We start from the raw sequence: 22,661 nt of genomic DNA on the forward strand, positions 1-22,661 counted from the left end.
GCACAGAGCCAGATGTAAACATGGAGGCAATCTTTTCAGCAGTATGTTGCTGTTACAAATACTCTTTTTCTCTTTTTTCCAGAAGATTAAACCCTCGCAGTTCGGCCTGTCAGCTGGCTTGCAGCTCTGGGAGTCCCTACAATGTGTGCATTTGAGGGCCAGAGCTCTGCGGCGGCTTCCTGTGGACACCACCGCCTGCTCCACAGCGGAGCCTTTTCATATACGGCTTTAGCTTTGCTGCTCCTGAGAGTGTAAGGTGCCTCTCACAGCTCACTGGGAGTGATTCAGAGCATGGACTCACACCTCCCCACCCTGTTCGCCAGGCAGCCTAGGTTTCCGGTGCGAGTAGTGTCCCCTCAGTGACACAGGCATTGTAGAAATACCCACTGGATGAATACATGAGCAAATTGGTTTTTTGAGTCTTTGTGTGGACATATGTTTTCACTTCTTTGGTGATAGATTCTAACCTTAACTGCTAAGCACCCAGCCCTATCCTTGGACAGAAGGGAATTTTATTCCTCAAGAGAAGGAAGGCAACTGATCAACCCCCATCAGCCACCTAACAGCCTCCCTGGAAGGAGGATGCAGCAAACTGAGCACAGCTGGAAGGCAGAAGGGAAATCCACATGTGCAGCTGGGACAGAGAACAGGTTTGCTGGGCCACAGAACGTGTTCCAGAGAGGAACATGGAGAAGAGGAAAACCCTACACAATTACCCAAACACCTGAGGGCAGGGTTAGGCTTCTACCCTCCCTGGAGGGAATAAAAGGAGGCAGACCTTTATACACAAACACTACGTCCATAAAAGGAGAGTAATATATTTTATTTCATTAAAATAGATTTAAAAACAGACTGTGTAAAATAATTAGGACTTCAATAATTTATTAATATTTACATTGTTACAAATGTTGGTCCTTAGTAGACACTGTGAAGAAATAAAGGAGATAAGCACACAGACCCCAGGCCCTCCCTGAGGGCAGAGGGAAATGGGCAAACTGTGTGGCTTTCCTCTCACTCTCTTCCTTCACGTTACTATGGCGGTTCCATGGTGGGGAGCTGGGAGCCAGGAGACAAACCTCGGGGGCCCAGGTGGCCACAGCACCATGGCCCTGAAGAGATGCTGGCCTGCCAGGCAAGGTTCTCTTCCTGTTGAGGAAAATCACTAGCTCAGCCCCGTTCCCGTCCCCATCCACAATCCCCTTCTGTAAACACCCACTGTGGCTGACACAAAGCCAGCCCTCAGTTTCCAGACAGAAGATGAAAACAAATGGAGGCCACACACCCTGCTTCTCAGGAAAAGGCTGGTTACTTAAGATGCCCTGCCTATGTCCCCCTGAACTTGGGGCTCAACAAGGGCTCAAGAAGATTGTTCCATGTGCTTGTGGTGCTGGGGGTGGCAGGGAGGGGCACCTGGCCCTGGCCCTGCACCAGGAGGAGGCTTCTCCCAGGAAGCGGTCACAGGCGAAAATGAACCCAGCAAGGCCCTGGGCGGTCCCCTTGCATCGTGATGTCCTGCAGGCACTTGTGGCTCCTCCACACGGTGGGGGAGTGGGGGGCGGGGGGAGTCCTAGGAATGCAGAAACGGGCCGGGTGTGCAGTGGGAGAGGCCCTTCCTCAGCAGCAGGTGTCGTGGACTCCCAGGCCTGATCCCTGGTTGTCAGAGATCGTGGGGTCGGTGCTAACCCCAGAAACCCCCCTGCCCCACTCCCAGACGACAGGCCTCGGGCGCAGGTTGCTGAGCGGGGCCTGGCAGCAGAGCCGTGCTCAGTCAGTGCAGGCACGGGTGGCCCCAGTGGGAAACAGAAGCAGAACCAGCAGCTGAAGGCTGAGGAGGTGGCCCCGTGAAGACTCAGTCCAAAATGTCCGTCTCAAAGGGGACCAGGTGGTAATAGGACAGGTTGGTGTCATAAGCTGCTGGGTCATCGCCATCCTCCGGCTCAGAGGTGAACTCACTGCCGTTCTCAAACCTGAAATGGGAAAGACAAAGGTGAGGGCTGCGGCTGGCTCGTTGGCCCAGCGCCACCCAGATGGAGAGAGCACAGCAGGTCACTGCAAGAGCGCACTTGGGATCCATGTCAAACTGTAGGGCTTTCCCCTACGCCAGCCCTGCGTGACGTCAGGAACTACTGCGCTCTCCACACACATAGGAGGGCCCCTCGGCCTCGCCAGCATTCCATGACACCTGAGAGACATCTGGACACTAAGAAAGAGCCCGTTCTTGGGGCTGACAGGGTTTCCGACCCGGGGCTGTCACATCCTGGGGTCACACTGCGTCCTGCAGTCCTAGCCTGGGAGTCTCAGCATGAGTCTGTCCCAGCCCAGGTTTGTTTTCTGTGGAGTGGATGGGCCGGGGCCTGGGGAGCTGAGCAGCCCCTCTGCCCTCGGTGTGCTTCTCCTGCCACAGGGGGACTCACTCCCAGCGCTGCCTCCGGGCTCCTGGGCCAGCTGTGCGCCCTGTGACCTGAGGTCTGCACAGCGGGCGCTGGAGACACAGTGGTCCTGCTTTAAAGATTCAGAGGAGCCAGGGGAGGCTTCTTCACTTCCGGACACTCACACAACCCCGGTTGTGTTGACAGTCGACAGAAGCCATGCCATGACCCCCTGAAGCTGCTGTCTGATAATTCCCGAGAAGGCGGCTGTGCCTCAAGGGGCCCCGTGCCGACTTCCCCAGAGCACTCGTGGCCAAAGTTCTGCTAAAAGAGAGGAAGAGCGGAGAAGGCTGTCCCACCTTCGCTAGTTACTCATCCTCCCCTCCTCAGCGCGGGGCCCTGGGCCAGGCCCCTGCACCGGGCGCCTGGAGAACGTCTAGCCCTGTGATGTGAGGCCGAAGTGCAGGTGCCGTTTCTCCCCACCCCAGGAGACCAGCCTGGGACCAAGGAGGCTGTGGGCCTGGTACCCCCTCAGGGCCCAGCACAGACCACCCCTGAAGCTTGGCCACTTAGCCAGCCATTGGGCGAAGGAACTGTGTTCTCACTGGTTTATGAACCACGGTCTTATGTCCTCTAGAAAAGCCAAGCTCTCCAAATAAGTGTCCAAATGCAGGCAGGATGGCGTGGTGTTTGTGGGCACAGGTAGTTCCTGCCTACAGAGCTCCACACGGGGTGAACTAGCCGACCGCTCCAGGATCCCATCTGTAAAACGACATTCAGACCAGTGTACTCACAAATGCTCCGTCGGATCCACACCCAGGTGCTGCTCTTTTCCGTTTGGTACACTGTGGTCGATAACGATAGTTTCTGTATTTGCTAAACAAAATCCGTTGGACCTCATGATCTCTGAAAATGAAGGAAAAAGGTAAATATTCAGGATGGGTCGGGTTTTTAAGTTTTAAAATTTGGAGCTTACACCAATCTGCAGACTCCCCCCTCCATCTGCCGCCCTGTCTCCCCCACTTTAGAGGAACACTCTGCACCCACAGGTGCAGCTGGATCCAACCCTAGAGTCCTGCACACGATTCCAAGGCTGGCGCAGCCTCACAAGAGCCATACCTGCCAGCCTGTGCAAGTGGAGGCACCTCTCTCCCCAGGCATGTCTGAGCTCTCTCCCACACACCCTCCCCATGCGTTTGAGGCTGGAGCATTGAGCCCACATCTGTCCGTCTGGTTTGAGACCCGGTCTGGTCCATGGCTCACTGCAGGGCTCTGAGCTCCCATCTGTCAGGCAGGGCAGCACCTTCAGGCGTACCGTCCGCCCCCCCCCCCCCCACAGCCCCCCTCCCAGGGATGCTGCATGGATCCAATGAGATCAGTGTGCATTTTAAACCAAATGGGCAACTTCACTTTTCACTCTCTCTCATTCTGCCATGTAAATTGACTTGTTACCAACAAGCACAAACTTTGATGATGTAAAAGGCCCACAAAGAAAATATGTCTTGTTGGCTGTGTGGTGTTAGCTTTCCGAGGGCACAGGCCTTGGGCTGTTGGGCGCTGGAAGTGGTGGAAGGCGGTGCCTGAGGGCGTGGTAGCTGTTACCAAAGGGCTGGGGCTCAGCCCAGCACGGCTCTATGATCTGGGGACTCAGTACCCTCAAATGGAAAGTTTCTGGTGCATTCTCAAATTCAAAGGGTTTTCCAAAGGATTACCCTCTTCCCAGTCAGGGCCTAACACACAGACACGCAGCTCCAAACGGCCCTCCTCCCCCGAATGGCACAGGCAGCGAGGGCACCCAGCTCACTGGGCACCTGGCACATTGTTGTTTGGGAGATTTACTTTTTCTTACATCTGACCATAACTTATTGATTGTTTTATTCCCATGCATAGATTTGCTTTTATAAGTGGAATTGTAACTCCAAGCTTATTTTTAATCTTTCCAGGTATTTGGTTCTCAGTTTGTTAAATTTCTCTCCATAAGAGAATTAGGGAAACTATACAAAAATGAAGAAAGAAAAGCTTAAGATTTCCTCCTCATCCCTACAGAATTAAAATGACAAGTCATTGTTCAGATTTGCCAAGTAATTAGTTGCTAAAATTTCCACATGGCTTTCTGGAGAGGCGACAGCTTGCATTTCCCGGGTGGGATTTCTCGGCACCAGCTCAGCCTGTCCCATTCCTGGTGATGTTAGGCGGGCCCAGCAGAGCCGCCACCTCCCTGCATGACCAGCGAGAGAGCCTGCAAGTCCCCAGAAGGAGCAAAGACCAACAACATGGGCACTGGGAACCTCCAGGGCCAATTACTTCCCAGCTGTGAGAAGGCGCAAGAAGATGTTTACTGGAACCCGAGTGGCTCTGAAGGTGACTAACTTAAGCAGAAAGACTAAGATTCCCTCCCCCTGCATTTCAAACATAGGGGAGCCCTAATGAAAACAATAAAAAACACTTTCTTTAGCTACTTTCATTAAGAAGACCTCAAAGTGAGGTCAGCACAGTCAGCAGATGGCCCCCGCACCTTTCTCCACCCCACCCGCAACCAAGGGGATGGGGAACCTTACAGTAAAAACAAATGTCAGTGCTTCAAACACTTCTGAACCTTCCGAAGAAATACCTTGTAAAGGAACTCCCTAATCTTTCTTGCTCTTGTGTTTTTTGCTGTGTTATTAATCCTCACCCAAGGATATTTTTCCATTGATTTTTTTAGGGAGAGTGGTAGAGAGAGGGAGAGACAGAGAGAAATATCGATGTGAGAAAAAAACATTGGGTTGCCTCCTACACGAGTCCCAACCAGGGCCCAGGCTGGGGAGGAGCCTGCAACTGAGGACATGCCCTTGAGTGGAATCAAACCCGGGACTCTTTTGTCCGCAGGTCGACGCTCTATCCACTGAGCCAAACCGGCTAGAGCTTTCTCATTTTTCTTAAATGTGAAACTTGAAGCTCTAAAAATTGGAATCTTGACCAGTCCCCTCAAAATAGACATGAGGCAAACCATTCCTTAGCTCCCTGTGCTCAGCCTTTGTGCACAGAAATGTGGTTTAATTGTTCGCAAGGCCATCTGGGCTCTTGAGGAAACACCAGTTCTGCTACTTTTGCCTGGGGAGCAGGTTACTTCTTGCTCAGTCAGTTTCTTCTTCTGTAAAATGGGAACAACAGTATCCACTCCAAAAGGCACAGTACAAATTAAACGAGGTGGTATTTGTAAAGACCGAATAAGCACCTGGTACTTGAGAAATGATAGTTATTACTGTGGTTGCTAATGTCTTCATATCTGCTGTGTCATGCAAATAAAAATTAAAAAAAAAAACACGAAAGCAGTATTGTGATGACAGAAAAATTACAACATTTTAATTTCTTAAAAGTCAGCTTAATACCTACAGTAAAAAAAAAAATCACTGGCCAACTTAATCACATGCATGACTGATTCTATGAAATGGTGCATTCTCAAGCTACATTTTTTCACATTAAGTAGAGTCCTGCTTTTCCATTTCTCATTTTTGAGCTAATTTTAGTATTATAAAAAAGTTGTGAGACCAGTACAGAGTCCTCACATATCCCTCCCCAGCTTCTCCTGATGTGGACCCTGTAGGTAACTGTGGTAGGATTACCAACCGAAGGAAATTACATGGCACAGGTCTGTTACCTGAGCATCTCTCTCCCTTGAGTTTCACCAGCTTTTTTGGTTTCAGACCCAACGCAGGACTCCTTGTGCATTAAGCTGTTGTGTCCTAGTCTCCTATGACCTCTGACACTTCCTCAGTCTATTCTCATTTCTGATGACCGTGACACTTTTGAAGAGGCTGGTAAGTTATTTTCCCTCGATGTCCCTGATACTTGCGTGAGCTCTGACCACAGTGGTTAGTCTAGCAGGAGCCCGTGTGTGATGTCACTGACCTCACTCCTGCGATGTGGGCCTGGATCACCTGCATAAGGAGGTTCTGCCAGTCTCCCCAAAGGTTTCTGCATTTCTCTTGATGGTTAAGGAATGCCTTTAGGGAGGTGCGTCGAGATTCTGCAAATCCTATTTCTCCTAAAACGGTTCCCACCAGTCTTAGCAGCTATTGATAGATCTTTTCTGCAATAATTACTACTGTGTTAATGCTTTTCTTTTTTTAACTGCAGCCATGGTTTCCAGTGCTCCATATGTTATCAGTCCTTCAGTTCATTAATTCATATATTCTACATTTCTTATGTTTGACAGTAGTTAGATTAACATGGGATGAGGACTGTTTGAGGTTGTACTGACCCAAAGCATCACCAGAGAATCCACTGCCCTTGTAGGCCCAGGACCTGGCATGGTTCTCGCACCACCAGGGCCTGGCGCCACCTAGTGGAGCCCGTGGCCACAGCACAGTCTGAAGATTAGAGAGGAGGCTGTGCCTGCAGAGGCCTGATGCACCTGTCACCAGTGTGAAGAGCAGCCTCTAAGAGCAAGGGGGTCCGTTCCCATGGCACCTACCCCCTAAATACCATGTCAGTGGCATGAGAAGGCACTAGGAAATCTCCGGAGAGAGGAGGAGGAGGGGCTGGGTGAGTCGCAGCAAGCGAGGTCATTTTCACGAATGGATGGAATTTAGCAGGACAGCAGTGGATGTGGAGGGGCAGACACAGCATGAGCCAAGCCCAGCCAGGAAGTGGTGGAGGGTCTGCAGCAGAGGGTGCTGTGGTGACAAAATCAGAAAGCTGGAGCCAGCCAGACTCAGAAATGCCTAGAATGATGGGGGCCTTGTGTTTTATTGTGGATGCCAAGTTGCGAGAAATTACTGAGCTCAGGAAGCCAGAGTTGTGGGATGACCAGTCAGTATTCAGGCTACCAACCAGGGACAAGTGAGGCTGATAGAGACACTGTGGATGTTCAGGCCTGAGGGACCCCTGAATGCAGCAACCTTAGAATATGGGATGGAGACCGAAAGGCCCCACTGGCAAACGTGTACACTCATTCTTCAAAGGGATGTCGGTGCCACCACAAACCGCAGTTTCACTGGGAAGTGTCTCCTAATTTGCCACGGTGCATTGTCTTTGTCCATATATCTCCTCGAGCAGTGAGCAATGAGCGTGCACCCCACTCCGTGGAACACCCCCAACCCCTCCCGCACCTACACACTAGTCTGCGCTGGGAAGCTTCAAAGGGAGACTCCTAGACTTCGGGCTCCATTGATGAGAGCAGAAGAAGAGGAGGACACCCCTTATGTCAGAGACTCAGCTCAGAAAGGGTTCGATTGATGCTCCCCGAGCCTGCCACCCCGCACACAGGTTCCTAGGATGGGCCGCTGGCTGGAGGATTTCGGAGACCGACTTGCAGTAGAAGTTTACAAACTCCATTTTCTGGCAGCCCATTTATTACAAAGTGTTTTGTGCAGAGCCAACACTGGGGGCAGTGACTGCTATGTCCCAAGGCAGAGCATGCCCCCCCACCACCACCACCTGGGCTCCCACTGGCACGAGGTCAGCACCCTACCTCCCTAGACCGGACACTGTGTCCCTGGTCAGCCAGGCAAGGCCTCATGAGGCTCACATACAGTGCAAACCAAAGCCTCTGTCCTCAGTCCTCTTGAGAAAACATGGAGAACATACTTAACACGTCAGCATGGGACTCTACCGCCATCCCTTCCTCTCAGCCCTCTCAGCTCCTTAAGGCAGATGTGGCCTTGCATTTACCCGTCACCGTCACTGATAAGACAGGCCGCTAAGAGGGCTGGGATGTTCCACGCGGTCGCACTCTGGGAGGTACTCAGAGGCCACGCCACCCAGCCCGAGTCTGGCCTTCTCCACGTGGGGCCAACCTGAAGCACACCAGCTCCTGTGCCTACCCCGGTCCTGAGAGGACTGTGCTGCTCTTTGCTCTCCCACTTGCTCAACATAGAGAGAACTGAAGCAGAGCAGGGACACCAGTGCTGGGACCCTTCCACCGCGTTCTGAGGACAGAGCTTGCCCCACTCCATCTGGCAGCATGCAAACTGGCAATCAGGCCCATCAGGTCCCAGAGCCCTCCGAGCCTCCGAGCTGGAGCCCACAGACACCTGCCAGGATAAATGGCAGCTACCCTCACTCCGCCATGAAGGAGGAGAGCTCTGACTGCTGCTCCTCTTGCCAGGAATACACAGGAAGCTGCATAGACAGCAAAAGCAGCAGACACACAACCCAGGCTTCCCCCCATCCTCACACAGTCATACCTGGAGTATCTTCTTTATCCCGGTCCCCAGACCTGGCCCACCTGCCCACCTCACCAACACACAATGAGGACTCTCGTCCCCACTGTGGCACAGAACTCAGTAAGGACACTTTTCCACCAACGCCACCCTCCAGGTTGGCTTCACCATGTCCCCTTCACCATGACCATCAATTTCTTCTTAGGAGCCGGCTCTGGGCTCTTCCTCCAGGGGCCTGCTCCTCCACTCCGCCTCTTTCTTTCCTCCTCCAGAATGCCTCCTCTCCTTCCTACAGACCAGGATGCTCTGCAGGCCCTCACAGTTAGCCTACAGCCCTCCCTTCCCACCTGGCAAACCCTGCCACACTCCACTCAAATGCTACTTCTTAGGCCAAAACAAGCGGACTGCCTGCGGCCTGGGGGAGCCCGGTGCCTGCCTGAGACCCTGGGCGGAGCTCTTTCCCTCAGCGGCCTTCGCAGACAGCATTGCAGAAAGCAACCGTGTTCTAATGACAGGACAACCAGCCTTAGAAAGCCACCACAAAGGGTGACGTCCAGGGCCCCTTCCGTTCACCTGACCCCACAGGCGAGCTGTCCAGCGCTCCACTCAGTGCACGATTGCTTACTGCTGCTGACCTTGCCTCTCCCATGAATGTTTTGGTGAATTTATCAACACTAGTAATACCTAGACTGTGTGCTCCCCTTTGGCCACGGCTGCCCTAGACTAAGAACAACTCAATGCCACATTATGCGAACTATCGTTTTCAGCAGGCTAGACTACGGACTTTAGAAGTTTGCTTCAGAAATGTCTCATTAATGTTTTCATCATTATACTGCTTCTTAAGCTCCAATTTATATGCCAAGTAACTCCTTTAGGATGGAGGGGGAGTGTGAACTCCAGGTCAGAAAACACTGTTCATAGGGATCTGGTAGTAGCCTCTTACTCACAATGCTCACCGTCTGTTGGGCTGTCTTTCTGTAGCCCGGGGGGGGGGGGGGGGGGGAGACACACGACACACGCACGCAGGCGGGGTACAGCCACGCAGGCACCACACTGAAAAGGCTCCCAGAAAGCCCAGCGGCATTTCCCCCAGGCCTTCCCTGTAGCTCTTACCTGATATTTTCACTGGACTTTGAAAGCTGGGTTGAATTTTATGTACACTGTCATTTTTTAGCACCTGATCCAGAGGAGATCTTTCAAAGAAGGTGAGCACGACTTCTGACCTAGAATACTGGGGAGAAATTGGATAATTACTAAAATCTGTCCTCTACAAGATGGCCCATCTAGTGCTACCCAGAGCTGTTCACAGGACCAACCATGCGGAAGAGGCTGCAATCGCTGACCTCGTTTATTTATGAACATGTGGCTGGAACGTAAGGCCTCTAGGACTTGCAGGACGGGGTGCCAGAAGTTGGCTAGCTTCTCTCAGTGCTGCATGGCCAGCGTTTCCCACAGCTCCCTTCACTTCACAGTAAACTGAGCGCCCTGACTCTCCCACCCACAGATGAGGCAGGCAACAGCCTGCAGGAGTAAGGTGGTCGCCTGACGCAGCCAGTTCCTCATCACCACTGCACCCAGGCCTGCAAGCTGTTTATCCTCCTGCCACTGCTGAGGCCAACACTCCCTCGGACTCCTCAGGCCTCTCCTCAGACACCCTCAGCAAGGCCTTTTGCATGGAAGCAGGAAAGCCAAGACCACTGTAGCGGAGGCCCCCTTCCCTCCCTACTCAACACCTTTTTGCCCACCCCCCCACTTCCACTTGCCCAGGGAAGAAACTATGGAGGTACTGGAGCTCATCCAAGTCTTTCTTTCCTGGGTCTATCCACCCACCTCCCTATGGCCTTCCAGGGAGGGGCAGATGGCCAAGGGAGCCAGCAGGACAGCTACGTGGATGCTGGTGGGATGTGTCACCGTCCCACCCAGCTGGACCCGACCCACTCACCTTACATGGCATGCTTATGATGGTCTTCAGCAACTTCTCCACCTCGTTGAGCCTGGTCTCTATATCATGGGCATCCTTTATGGCTACCAATCCTATAATGGAGACAGACATGCCTACGGTCAGAAAAACAGACCAGGAAATATGCTCCCACATTAAATACAGACAACAGGCCTCCCACGATGAGGGTGCCACCCCTGTGTCACCTGTGTGAGGGTGGGTGCATCTGCCCAGCCTCATTCATGTATGTACAGCCCTACTCTGAAGCCCTGTTCTACACCTCCTTGAAGGCTCAAAGACCCAGTGAATGATCTGCGTGTATTTGGGGTGACACTACCATCTAAAAGCAAGAGGTCTGGCAGCCAGGGACAGCAAGTGAAGGGGGTAGGCAGGCATAAGCCACAGGCAGAACCTCCAAGTGGCCTCTGAGGGGGCAGCAGGGATGGCTCCATAACACCCTGGGCTCCACCCAAGCTTGGCGCGGCCCGCTCACCACCGCCTATGGTGGCTGCACCAGGGGAGGGGCCTTGGCAGCACCCACTCCCACAACGCGGCAGCAGGGGGCTCACTCTGTGCTGCTGGCCTGACCACAGGGCCCATCTGAACAGAGCCCATGGTTAGATACGTCATTTAAATGCTGGTGTTGGGAGGAAAAAAATCAGATTTCTACTCAGAGAAAACCAGTGTGGCATGACTCACAGCACTTTCCAGGAATCAGCGTCTGACTTGTTAGTTACCAAAAGTCCCAAGCGGCTATTAGGAGATGCAGGCTATGGCTTTGTAAATGCCATAGGTTACAGCATGGAGAATCTGGGTACGTTTCTGTGTCCCCGTGAACAGTGAGGAACACAAACTTGGCCGTTACAGTTTCTGTACATCCGCTTCCTGGAGATGGGGAATATTTGGTTCCCAAGGAAACTTGCCTCTTCCTGTGACCGAGGATGACTGCCCTGTGGCTCTCACCAAAACTCACAGCTGAAATCCTAGAACTGTTATCAGTAATGAGTCTGAGTTCTTTAGAAGTTCTGGCTTCATTTTGTTTTACAGGAAAAAGGGTGCTTGTTGTTTTTAGGCAAGTCGTTGACTGAGTCTACATAAGTGATAGTTAATGTCTTACACCATATGACTGAAAGGAAGAGAGTCCCTGGAAAGCCAGGAGCACCCACACATGGGCGAGGGCGATTCTGAAAGCCTGGCTACCGCAGGGGGATGCTCCACAGCGTCAGCTCACATGGAGGCCAGGAATCACCCTCTCAACTTCCTGAAGCATGAGCCCCTTGGGTATAGGTGTCCCTGCTTGGTCCAGCCCTCCCCCCGCCCAGCCTGACAGGCCCAAGCAGCTAGATAGCAGCAGTCCAGGGAGCAGGAGTCCCAGAGGCAGGCTGGTGAGTCATGGCTGGACCACTGGGAAACCCCAGGCCCCGACCCACACAGCCCGGCACATCCGGCACCGCGCCCCAGCCATCCCCAGCGACAAGGACTGGGCCACCATCTCCGCTCTTCCCCAGCACACCATCCAGCACGCTGCGGGAAGCAGGGACAATAGGGGAGAAAATACCAAAGAGACAGACTCTCAGGATGCTTGTTCTCCAGACCCTAAATTCCTGGGAATAAAATTTCAAACACACATGCACACGCTTGCACCAAAGTACTTTCATCTTCTGCCTGCCTCAGGGGAGTCTCAGGAGGAAAGGGACCAAGGCAAAACCCTCTGAAAGTTTTTTTAAAAATATATTTTATTGATTTCTTACAGAGAGGAAGGGAGAGAGAGAGAGAGCCAGAAACGTCGATGAGAGAGAAACATCGACCAGCTGCCTCTTGCACACCCCCTACCAGGGATGTGCCCGCAACCGATGTATTGAATACATGCCCTTGAGGGCAAACAGCATTTTACACCCGCTTTACAAGTTAAAAGCATAACTTAATCTTAGCCAGTACAGAGGTTTACAATTCTTGTATCTTTGCTTTAACAACATAATTTTGGTTACATCTTTGCTTTAATTAATTTCAAGCTATGATTGGGTTAATATCCAAGGATAAGAGTTCATCCGATAATACATTCTGCTCTATGATGATCTTTTAAGGTGGCCAGATGTAGCAAATAAAACACAGAATGCCTACTTAAATTTGAACTGCAGATAAACACTGAATAATGTAATCATATGGATAGACTTCTACTAAAAAATTGTTCATTATTTATCTTAAATTCAACCTTAACTGTATTTATGTGGAAGCCTGTCTTCATGGTGACCCATTTTCCAGAGAAAAGCAAGAAGCATGTGCTCAGGCCTCTGGAGACGTCTCAGCGTCTTACCCCAATGCACAGACCCTTCTCGACCTGACCCAGTCACCCTTAGTGAGTCCCCAGCCCTGTGAGTCCCCAACCCTCACACCAACCCAAGAAACAGGCCCCCACCCTCGTGCAGTGCTGCCTGCTGATCTGCTCTCCCTCACACAGCGCTGCCTGTTGCTGGGACAACCTTTCTGCTGACCTTCCCCCACCTCCAGGTTCGTGTACGAGAAAGTCTCATCCAGCCCTCAAGAGGGGGCATATGCCCTCTGTTCTGCACAGCCTTCCCCACATCACAGGCTGGGAGACCTGGTCTCCCAGAGAATTCTCTCCTGACATCTGCAGAATCACCACTCTGCACTGTACCTGCCCCTCCACCTGTGGTCTCCCCATACATCTGGGTTATGAGACTGTGGTTCCAGGACTGGCCAGCAGGGGGTGACAGTACTCTGGAAGCCAAGGAATTGAGTCCAGTGAGGACAGGAAGGGATAATCCACTCCAGGCCACATTCAGATACTTCTATCAGGAAGCTGACTTAGTAGACTTCACAGCACCTGGGAGTTTTTCTAATTTCTGATAAAAACATAAACACTAATATAAACTCAACTATTAAGATGTCACTTTTCACAATTTGTGATGTGAAAATTTTATCCAGATTTAGCCCTGACCTGACCAATTAAAAAATTGAAGCCAAAAGATTGAAAGCACAATTATATATCAATTTCAGTGTGCCAGTTTTACATACATTTGAGGGTTAAAGTCAGCCTACAGCACCGGAGTGCCTTTTGCTTGTGAACTAGTTTAGCCTTGGACTGAAACACAGATTGTTTCACAATCAGCTTCTTCATGCAAACATCAGATTTATTCTTGAAACCCAGACTGAACACGCTGACATCAGCACAATGACCCATCAGTGACAGCAAACACGAACAACCTTGTTTCCTAATCTCAGGAGCCTGGGTCCAAAGTCCCATGTTTTTCAGGAAGTGGAAGCTTTTGCAGAACACCTCAGACAGTTCCAGGCTTCCTCCACGGACTGACTCGGGAGACCCGAACCTAACCTGAGCCTTCTGCTGCTAAACATCTGGAAATAAAGACAGGAGCCTTCTCGGCCAGTTCGGAAGGAAGACTGTCTTTCTGAAGCACATGAAGGAGTGGCCAAAGGGCATAGTCTCAGAGGAGACTCCACAATAGAGCCCTAGGAAGATTTCCTGTAACGTGACCTTTCAACCAAGTCACATAATAAATTACATTTCCAGAGTTCCTCCTCCAGTGCACAAACGTGTCCATCAACACCCCGTACTGAGAGCATGGTGGGGATGACACCGGGAACGCAGGATATACATGTTCTTTAAAGGTTGAGCATAACACACAGTTTGGAAACAAAACATTTAAAAATTTTTAGAAAACCTTATAGGCTTACTTCCTACATTACCTGTTTTCTAAAGAGACAGCCAACATTCAAGAAATGGAGGCAGCCGAAACTAGTTTGGCTCAGTGGCTTGGGGACTAAAGAGTCCCGGGTTCGATTACGGTCAAGGGCATGCATGTACCTTGGTTGCGGGATATCTCCAGTAGGGGGTGTGCAAGAGGCAGCTGATTGATGACTCTCTCTCATCGATGTTTCTAACTTGCTATCTCTCTCCCTTCCTCTCTGTACAAAATCAATAATATATATATATAAAAGAAATGGAAGCAAAGAAACGAGCTAGAGACGTAGCCCGTGGCTATATTTGCACAGTGAGGGCCTTTCTCCCGGGACCCGCAGCGCTCCCCTCGACGCCATCTCAGTGTCCTGTGCTCCCTCTGCGGGGTGTCATGCAGCATTCACAAAAGGACTATCTGGCCCTGCTGACACCTGCTGCACACCGGGGTGCTGCTGGCTCACCCTCCCTGCCGGCCTCCCGGGCTCAGTGGTACAGAGGAGGAGGCCGAAGCGACAGCGGCAAAGTTACACTTTCTGAGGATCCAAGAAGGACTGAGAGGAGATGCTCTTCCCTCCTCTGTGTCTTCCTACAACTGGCAGATGCTCCCTTGAGTGAATGTGGTTTTGTCATATGAGAAAGCAAGTGTTTCACTTAAAAGTACTGACCTTTTCTGTGTCCTTCCCTTAACCCCTCCTTCTCTAGGCCTCTTCATTGCTCTCCCACAGAAAGCACAATTCCCTTCCCAAGCGTGTTTCAGAAGCCGTTCACTTAGCCAGTCGGCCTTAAAACATCAACGGCACTGAGGGAACACCACCCCACTCTCAGCGCTCACAACAGGAAGCACCTCTCATCCGCTCATCGCCCAGCGCTGCCTGCCCTCCTGCTGCAGCCAGGCAGCCCCCCCAGGTGTGGAGGTGCCCTGGCCAACAAGCTAGCAGGACCCCTGGCTCCCCAGAGCTTCCTGCTGCCAGGAGGACGGAAGTGAGATGCACACTGGCCACAGGGAGTGGGTCGTCACCTGGGAGCTAGGAAGACTCATAGCAAGGCACCCACCCTCTCAGACCAGGAGGCCTGAAGGAAGGGGCGAGGGAGGGAGGAGATCAGGGCGTGGGATCTGGAGTGTGGCTGGGGCAGGGGTAGGGAAGGCTGAGACAGCGGGGCCTCACACGCCACATGAAGGGGTTCACCGTGGGAACCGTGGCCCCCTTGCAGGCTCTGCCCTCGAGAACTCTGCCCACCTGGTAACTCTAGTCCCTATGGTAATACACACACCAGCCCCAGGTATCCACAGTCACCTGCCCTCATAAGACTGCCCCCTGGAGCACAGTCCCTGACCCACACCAGGCACCCAATTCTAGTCTCTGCCCAGCAGAGCCACAGGCCTGGTCCTCGGAGCTCACTAAGATGATGGAGGGAACCCTTTGTGGGCCTCTCTGTAGCCGGGCAGGGACGGGAGCAGGGGGCCACCCTCCGGCTCTCGGAATCTGAATGACTTCCCTTATCGTGACTGTCCACAATGCGGAAGTGCCACCCACCTTTGGGAAAGGTGTTAATAAAAAGAGTTGCAAAGAAAAGAGCCAAAGCCCCAGGGTCACGTGGTCCTGAGTCCAAAGCCAACCATTCAAGTGCCCAGCGTGGAGATCGCCGCTTCAAGCTCATGACGGCCCCGCTGCACAAACATCGCGGCTGCCATCACGTGCCGGGCCTCTAGGAACTAAGCCACTTGCCTGAAGTCACCGGAAAGACAGAGCCAGAATCTGAGTCCTTCCCTGTCTGGTTCCAAGGCCAGTGCTTTCCCCCACGTCCCCGGAGCCCGCCCACTGCGACCTGTGCTCCAGCTGTCAGGGCCTCCGTGTTCTCACGGGGGGGCAGGACGGCTGCCTGGTGGAGTGAAGGTGCTGTGTAAGAGTTGTAATTACACATCCACGCCTGCGCTCCGTTCTGCCCAGCTGATGCTCAGTGTGTTTCCCCACTGGTTACAAGTTACCTATCAGCAACGGACAGCTGATGTGTTTTGTTCTGAAAACAAAAATTAAGTAAAACTTGCAGGGTAAGTTGTCAAAGGAGCTACGTGGTTGTGTCCACAGTGTGACTCAGTCTAGGGTGCGGGGTCAGAGGAAGATGGACCGAAGGTATGTGCTTGGAGAGCGACATCTCAGCACAGAGTGAGCTCCAAGGGGACACGTGGGCTGCCATCATGTCATTGCAGGGAGGCCACAGCAGGCTCAGATGGAATGAGAGCAGACTCTAACCCTCAGGCTCCCTGGCCTTCTCACCAAAGAAAGGTTTCTGATCAAGGGGCTCTGGGGCTTCTAGGCTCCGGGACAAGGGGACCATTTTTTTAGTGGTGACACCAGCAGTGACCAGTGGATGCCAACTGTCACTCAAGAAAGTAAAAGTGAACAAAAATACCAATAAAATCTGTATTTCAGTGGGCGGGCAATGCCAACCACCGTTAACAACACACTGTCCTATTTACCATCCAGAGCCCAGAGTTCCCACAAGACACCTGCCCGGAGGACTGTGCCACGTGGGTCAAATGCACGTCGGGGTCATAACTCACCACCAGTCTCTCTGTCTCCTGAATCCCATGAGCATGACACAACTCCAAGCTGGGCTTCAGCCAGAAGAGGCAAATGCATGGGGTGGGAGCTGAGGCACAGACGAGGGGCAGGCTCATGAGCACACATCTGGCCTTTGTACCCTTGCTCTGCTGCCCAGGGCCCAGGTGGCTCCAACTTTCCTCAGCCTCTTAGAATGTAAACTCAGAGACTCTGCGGTCCGACCCATCCAGCAGTGCACACCGTTATTAGCTTGCCTGGTACTCTGAATCTTCCCAGATTGCCACTGTCCACATGCAGGAGTATCTCTCACCTTTTGGAAAAGGGTTGATTAAAAGAGACAGCAGAGAAAGGTGAGGCCTAGACGTGTTTTAAGAAGGAAAGGGGATCCATGTCCCAGGGGGCCATCCTGAGGGCAGCCAGGATGCCACAGTGGGTTCTGTCCTGAGAAGCAGAACTGAGTTTCTCCTCTGATATTTAGTGGAAAGCATCACATCAGCTCCTTCTCTAGCTGAGAGTTAGCTCGGGTCACCTGTGCCCACAGCACAGTGAGCTCTCTTGGGATGAGATCACAGGATCATGAACCAAACTCAGCCATGTGGCCACTTGCAGAGACCGGACTGGACACTAGGAAATCAGAGGAAGTCTGGGCAGTGGCGGGTGTGGGCCTGGGAAAGATAGGTAAAACGGGAGGAAGAGCAGGCGACATAGAGGGGGACAATTCCAGCCAGGACGGGTGGCAGAGCATGTGGCCACGCTGCCGGGGCCCTGGGAAAGCACCCAGCCCAGGCGCACTACCCATGGAAGAATCTCAAAATTGGCCTGTGAATCTGAAAGAATACCCCGAACCCCCAGAGGTGAAAACCGCCTGTTAGGAGGGGCAGGACACCCTGAGGTGGGGCTATGCATGGGGGTGGGAGCTGAGGCACAGGTGAGGGGCAGGCTCACTGAGCACACATCTGGCCGCGCAAAGAAGGCCTTTGTGCCCTGCTCTGCTGCCCAGGGCCCAGGTGGCTGGAACTTCTCTCAGCCTCTTAGAATGTAAACTCAGAGACTCTGCGGTCCGTCCCATCCAGCAGGTGGCATTCTCCCAGCTAGTCTGGGGCAGCACTGAGCTTCTTCCCTCTCTGCCCACAGGACAGGCTCAGGCCTGGGAGCAGAGAACACATTTTACTCGAGCTATCAGGGTGGTGAGGCTGGCAGGTGTCTCCTGATAATATGCTAGATACCTTAGCTTCCATCCCTCAGACCTCACATCTAAGCACAGACAGTCCATGAGGTTGCAGGTCGGTTAAAATCTTCAGTGATAAAGGTGACCAGACTTGTGCACCCCACAGGCTCCCATTGAGGGGCCTTATCTGGAGAAAACGCCGAAATACACTCAGAGCTGGAGCCCTAACCTGGCTCCTGCTGGTTTCCCGTCCCAGTGAGTGGCAATGCCGTTTCTCAGGCTGAAAGCTTGGCTGCGAGCTTGACGCTCCTTCACACCCACATTTGGTCTCCCCGTCAGTGCTGTGCTCTTCCCTTCCAGGCATATCAGTGCTTGGCCATGTCTCACATCTGCTACACCTGCCACGATGTCCCGGCAGCTCGAGCCAGCCTCCCTTTCTTCCCGGGTCATTCTCAGCACAGCAGCCGGAGTGTGTGTTAGATTAAGTCACTTGCTCAAAGCTCTCCATCTCTGAGTAAGAACCCAAATCTGAATGTGACCTGCCCACTCCCTACCTCCCCAATCATCTCCGACTACCCTCTCCACTCCAGGCACAATGGCCTCTCACTACTAAGTCACCAGGCACGGGCAGGCCTCAGGACCTTTGCACTGGCTCCTCTTTCTTCCACAGGCAGTGATGTGGCCTGGCTCCATCTCTTCCTTCAGGTTTCTGCTCAAAGGTCACTTCCTTTCAGACCATTCAGACCACCCTACCTTCCCTGCCCCCATAAGCAATAGCTCCTTTCCTTGCTTACTTATTTCTTATCTTCTGAACATTTATCACTAACATATTTGTTTATTACTAGGTTTCTTCCAACCAGAATATAAGAATCATGAGGACAGGGATTTTTTTTTTTTTTTGGGGGGGGGGTGTCTTTTTTGGTCACTACCATGTCCCTAGCACCTAGAATGATACCTGGCACATAGATATGAGGTGGACTTTTCTTTTATATTACTGGAATGTATTTTACTATGAAAATGATTTCCCTGGACTTAAACAGTTCTGAAAAGGAAACGGACTTCCCTTAGGATTGTACAAAACTCAGATGGTGCTTGGGGAGGGACCAGCTTGCCTCCCTTTAGAGAATCAAGGACTAGATGGGGAATTAAGGTTGCTGAGCCAGGGATCCAGCCAAAGGTTCCCACAGTTCCACCCCAGGCTGCTATGAAGTCCTTTCACCCAGTCGCTGGACCTCATCCTCACCACCCCCACTGCCTCTACCACCATGGCTGATACCTCATTTGAATTTCTCCCCGTCAGATAATTGAAAGTACCCATCATACCCTTTCTTTTCTCTTTCATTAATCCTCATCCAAGGTTATTTTTCCATCAATTTTTAGAAAGTAGAAGGAGGAAAGAGAAACATTGATGTGAGAGAGACATCTATTGGATACCTCCTGCATATGCCCTGACCGGGTCAGGAATTGAAGCTGCAACCCAGGTACGTGCCCTTGACTGGGAATCAACCCATGACCCTTTGGTGCCTGGGCTGACACTAACCACTGAGCACACCAGCAACTACCTATCATATCCTTTTCAAGTCTACTTCCCCCCGCCCCCCATCATCCTAAACCTTTCTTCACTTGTAAGTGGCTCACTCTTCAGAGGTACTCTCTGTGTGTCTACACCTCAGAAACCTAAACTGACCCAGCACAACTCAAATGCACACACAAGGCACAGCACCAGGGCATGTGCAGGGCGGGGCAAGGCCTCACACTCACCTCCCTTTTGCAGGTAAGACTTTTCATTATCACGCCCCAGGGCGGCCAGAGCCACGCTCTCCTTCCCGCCACCATCTACCAGTCCCACCAGAAGCAGGGCGGCTGAGGGGAGCTAGCATTAAAGTAGGGCTTAGCATGATGTTCTCCAATTCCATCCAGGTTGCTGCAAATGATGAGAATTCCTTCTTTTTTATGGCAGCATAGTATTCCATTGTGTAGATGTACCATAGTTTTTTGATCCAATCATCTGCTGACGGGCACCTAGGCTGTTTCCAAATTCTGGCTATTGTAGATTGTGCTGCTATGAACATAGGGGTGCATATATCCTTTCTGATTGGTGTTTCTAGTTTCTTGGGATATATTCCTAGAAGTGGGATTACTGGGTCAAATGGGAGTTCCATTTTCAGTTTTTTGAGGAAACTCCACACTGTTCTCCACAGTGGTTGAACATCATGCTGAGTGAATAAGCCAATCAATGAAAGAGAAACACCACATGACCTCACTCATTTGTGGATGATAAAGAACATTATAAATTGATGAACCAAGAGACAAATATAGAGACAGTAAAGCAACAGGCAGACTGTCAAATTACAGTGGGGAGGGGAGGAAGATCTGGGGGAGATAATAGATCAACCGAAGGACTTGTGTACATGCATATAAGTACAACCAATGGACATAAAACTCTGGGGAGGGAGGGTATGTATGGGAGGGAGGAAAGGAGGGGGGCAAAAAAATAAAAATAAAAAAATAAACTGAATTCTAGTCCATTGTGAACTCTCAAAAAATAAATAAATAAATAAATAAATAAATAAATAAATAAATAGGGCTTACTTCTGCTAGACACTCCACTCTGCATTTTAACCCTCACATACACAAAAGTGAGCAGCAGGCACTATGTTCCAGAGGAGGGACCAAACAGGGTGCCCAGGGTCACGGCTGAGCTGGGCCACCTGACCTAGTGAGACCCGGAGGGCAGGGGGAAGGCAGGCACTCTGAAGGCCTTAGGGGGCCCCATTCGTTCATGGTCCACCTAGTTCCAGAAAGGAGAAAACACAACTAAGCTTTCTTGATTTGGGCATTCATTTGAATTAAAAAAATACAATAACACACACCCAAATAGCAAGCCCAAGGAAACCTGTTGCCATGCTTAAAATAATCCTAAACTGACTCCAGAATGGCTATGCATGAGGGAATCTGGGGAGCAAAGAGAAGCCTGCAAGGCAAGCTGTCTCGCTCAGGGTCTCCAGACTCACCAGCTTTCCAAAATGACGTGTCAGCCAGCGGATGTGTCATGGGAACTGACATATAATTCACACTCTGGGGTGGGAGCTGGGATCGCCAGAGGGTAAGGAGAGGTTATCTTAAGACCTCAGGTGGACAGTAGCTAAGGAGACTTGTCCCGGCCACCCTCAGCTTCAATAACTGCCCCCAAAGTGCCACCCAGTCTCTACTTAGAGAACTGCAGACAAGAAGGTTTCTGGGTGTCACCTCACTGCAGGTGGTCATGGGGGGGTGGGGGAGGATATAAGGGAAGTGAGGTTGCTTAGAGCCCTGCAGACTTTCCTGGCCCCTTCTCCCCCACTGCAATCCTTCCCATCTCAATTTTAGTTTCTCTGGCCCTTCCTCCTTCTTCCCATCTCCGCCCTCCAAAGGGCAGCCTGTGGGACGGGCGACAGACAGGCAGAAGGAAATGTGAAGCCACAGCAGATCTCTGAAACTCCAGTCCTAGGAGCCAGGCTCGGTCACAAGGCGAGGGAGGAGGCCGCCACAGTTAATCAAAAGCAAATGTGGACCCACCCCGTGGGGCTGCCCCTCCCCAGCGGTGACAGAAGGCTGCGTGGCAACACGCACTCCAGCTCCTCTGTCAGCGAGGTCAACCCGGGGAGGAGTCTGGGGGGCGCAACCCCCAACCGGACACGGTCAGCTCTCCCCATAGGTCTCCCAGCACCCAACTGCCGCCCCCTGGGCGGGGCGGGGTCTCAGCTGGCCCTCCCGGGAGTGGGGACGGAGCGACCACTGGTCCGGGGCAGGCGCCCAGACTGAGAGGCCCGGGGCCACCCTACACCGGCCGCCGCACCGGCCCTGGTCAGTGACGGGCCCGAGGTGACAGTCAGGGCACCTCTTCTGGTGTCCAGGCCGGGGTTCCATGAGCGACTCCCTGTCCTCTTGCCACCGGCACTCCGGGCGCCCTTCCCCTGGGGCGGAGGGGCGAAGTGTCCCCAGTCCGCGGCGGGACGGAAGGAAAGCCGCAATCTTAGTTCAAGTAACTTCCCTCTCCCCTTCGTGCACTTTAAAACGACCTCACAACCGCACTCCCCCTTGGACCCCGCCCGCAGTCCGCAGCCCGCGCCCCGCGCCCCGCACCCCGCACCCCGCACCTTGGCGCAGCGGCGCGCGGGCCAGCTCCGGCCGGTCCTCGGGGAAGGCGTCCCGGAGGCGCTTGCACAGGCGGCCCAGGTCGGCGAGGCTGCGGTGCAGGTAGAGGACGCTGCGGTCCGACCACTCGGTGCGGATCTCGAAGAACTCCTCCTCGTCCCCGCGCCGGCTGACGATGAGCCTGCGGATGCCGTTCACCCAGCAGCCGCGCACGAACATGTTGACGAGCGAGGTGCCCTCAAACACCGCCGAGGCCATCCCGCGGGCTCACATGCCCCCGCCGCCGCGCCCTCGGCGCGCTGCCCGCCGGCAGGGGGCGCGTCCGGGCGGCCGGAGTGCCGGGGCCGAGCGGGGTCTGTCCGGGTCTCTCCCTCCAAAGCCGGGCCGGCCGGTCTGGGGGGGCTGCCCGGGATCGCGGTCCGTCGGAAGTCGGTCGGTCGGCGGCCAGTCCCCGGCCTCCGCGCACACTCCCGAGGAGCCCGGCGAGCACCGGGCGGCGGCGGAGCAGCGGCTTTTAAGGCGCTTCCCGCCGCGGGCGGCGACGTCGGGGCTGCGGCCCGTCCCTTCCCTCCGCCTCCGGGGAGGGGGCGCGGAGGGGCTGGCCCGACGCCCACGCCGGC

The 22,661-nt window shown here is 53.0% G+C and overlaps 1 protein-coding gene across 3 annotated transcripts; it reads right to left on the reverse strand.

Moving 5' to 3' along the window:
- Positions 1-805: 805 nt before the first annotated feature.
- PXDC1 (PX domain containing 1) lies at positions 806-22,601 on the reverse strand. 3 transcript variants are annotated; one of them, XM_036445417.2, is made up of 6 exons: positions 22,044-22,601; positions 10,458-10,549; positions 9,629-9,746; positions 5,587-5,640; positions 3,164-3,275; positions 806-1,967 (listed from the first exon to the last, which is right to left on the reverse strand). In XM_036445417.2, exons 1-6 carry the CDS (start codon positions 22,297-22,299, stop codon positions 1,850-1,852), a joined length of 750 nt encoding a protein of 249 aa, XP_036301310.1. In that variant the 5' UTR covers positions 22,300-22,601; the 3' UTR covers positions 806-1,849. The 3 variants fall into 3 exon arrangements, with proteins under 3 accessions (XP_036301310.1, XP_045440173.1, XP_036301311.1); XM_045584217.1 differs by having other exon boundaries at positions 5,587-5,637; positions 22,044-22,600; XM_036445418.2 differs by lacking the exon at positions 5,587-5,640 and having other exon boundaries at positions 22,044-22,586.
- Between the last annotated feature and the right edge of the window lie 60 nt (positions 22,602-22,661).

This window comes from Pipistrellus kuhlii, unplaced genomic scaffold (assembly GCF_014108245.1).
Source record: "Pipistrellus kuhlii isolate mPipKuh1 unplaced genomic scaffold, mPipKuh1.p scaffold_m20_p_2, whole genome shotgun sequence".
NCBI classification, from domain to species: Eukaryota; Metazoa; Chordata; class Mammalia; order Chiroptera; family Vespertilionidae; genus Pipistrellus; species Pipistrellus kuhlii.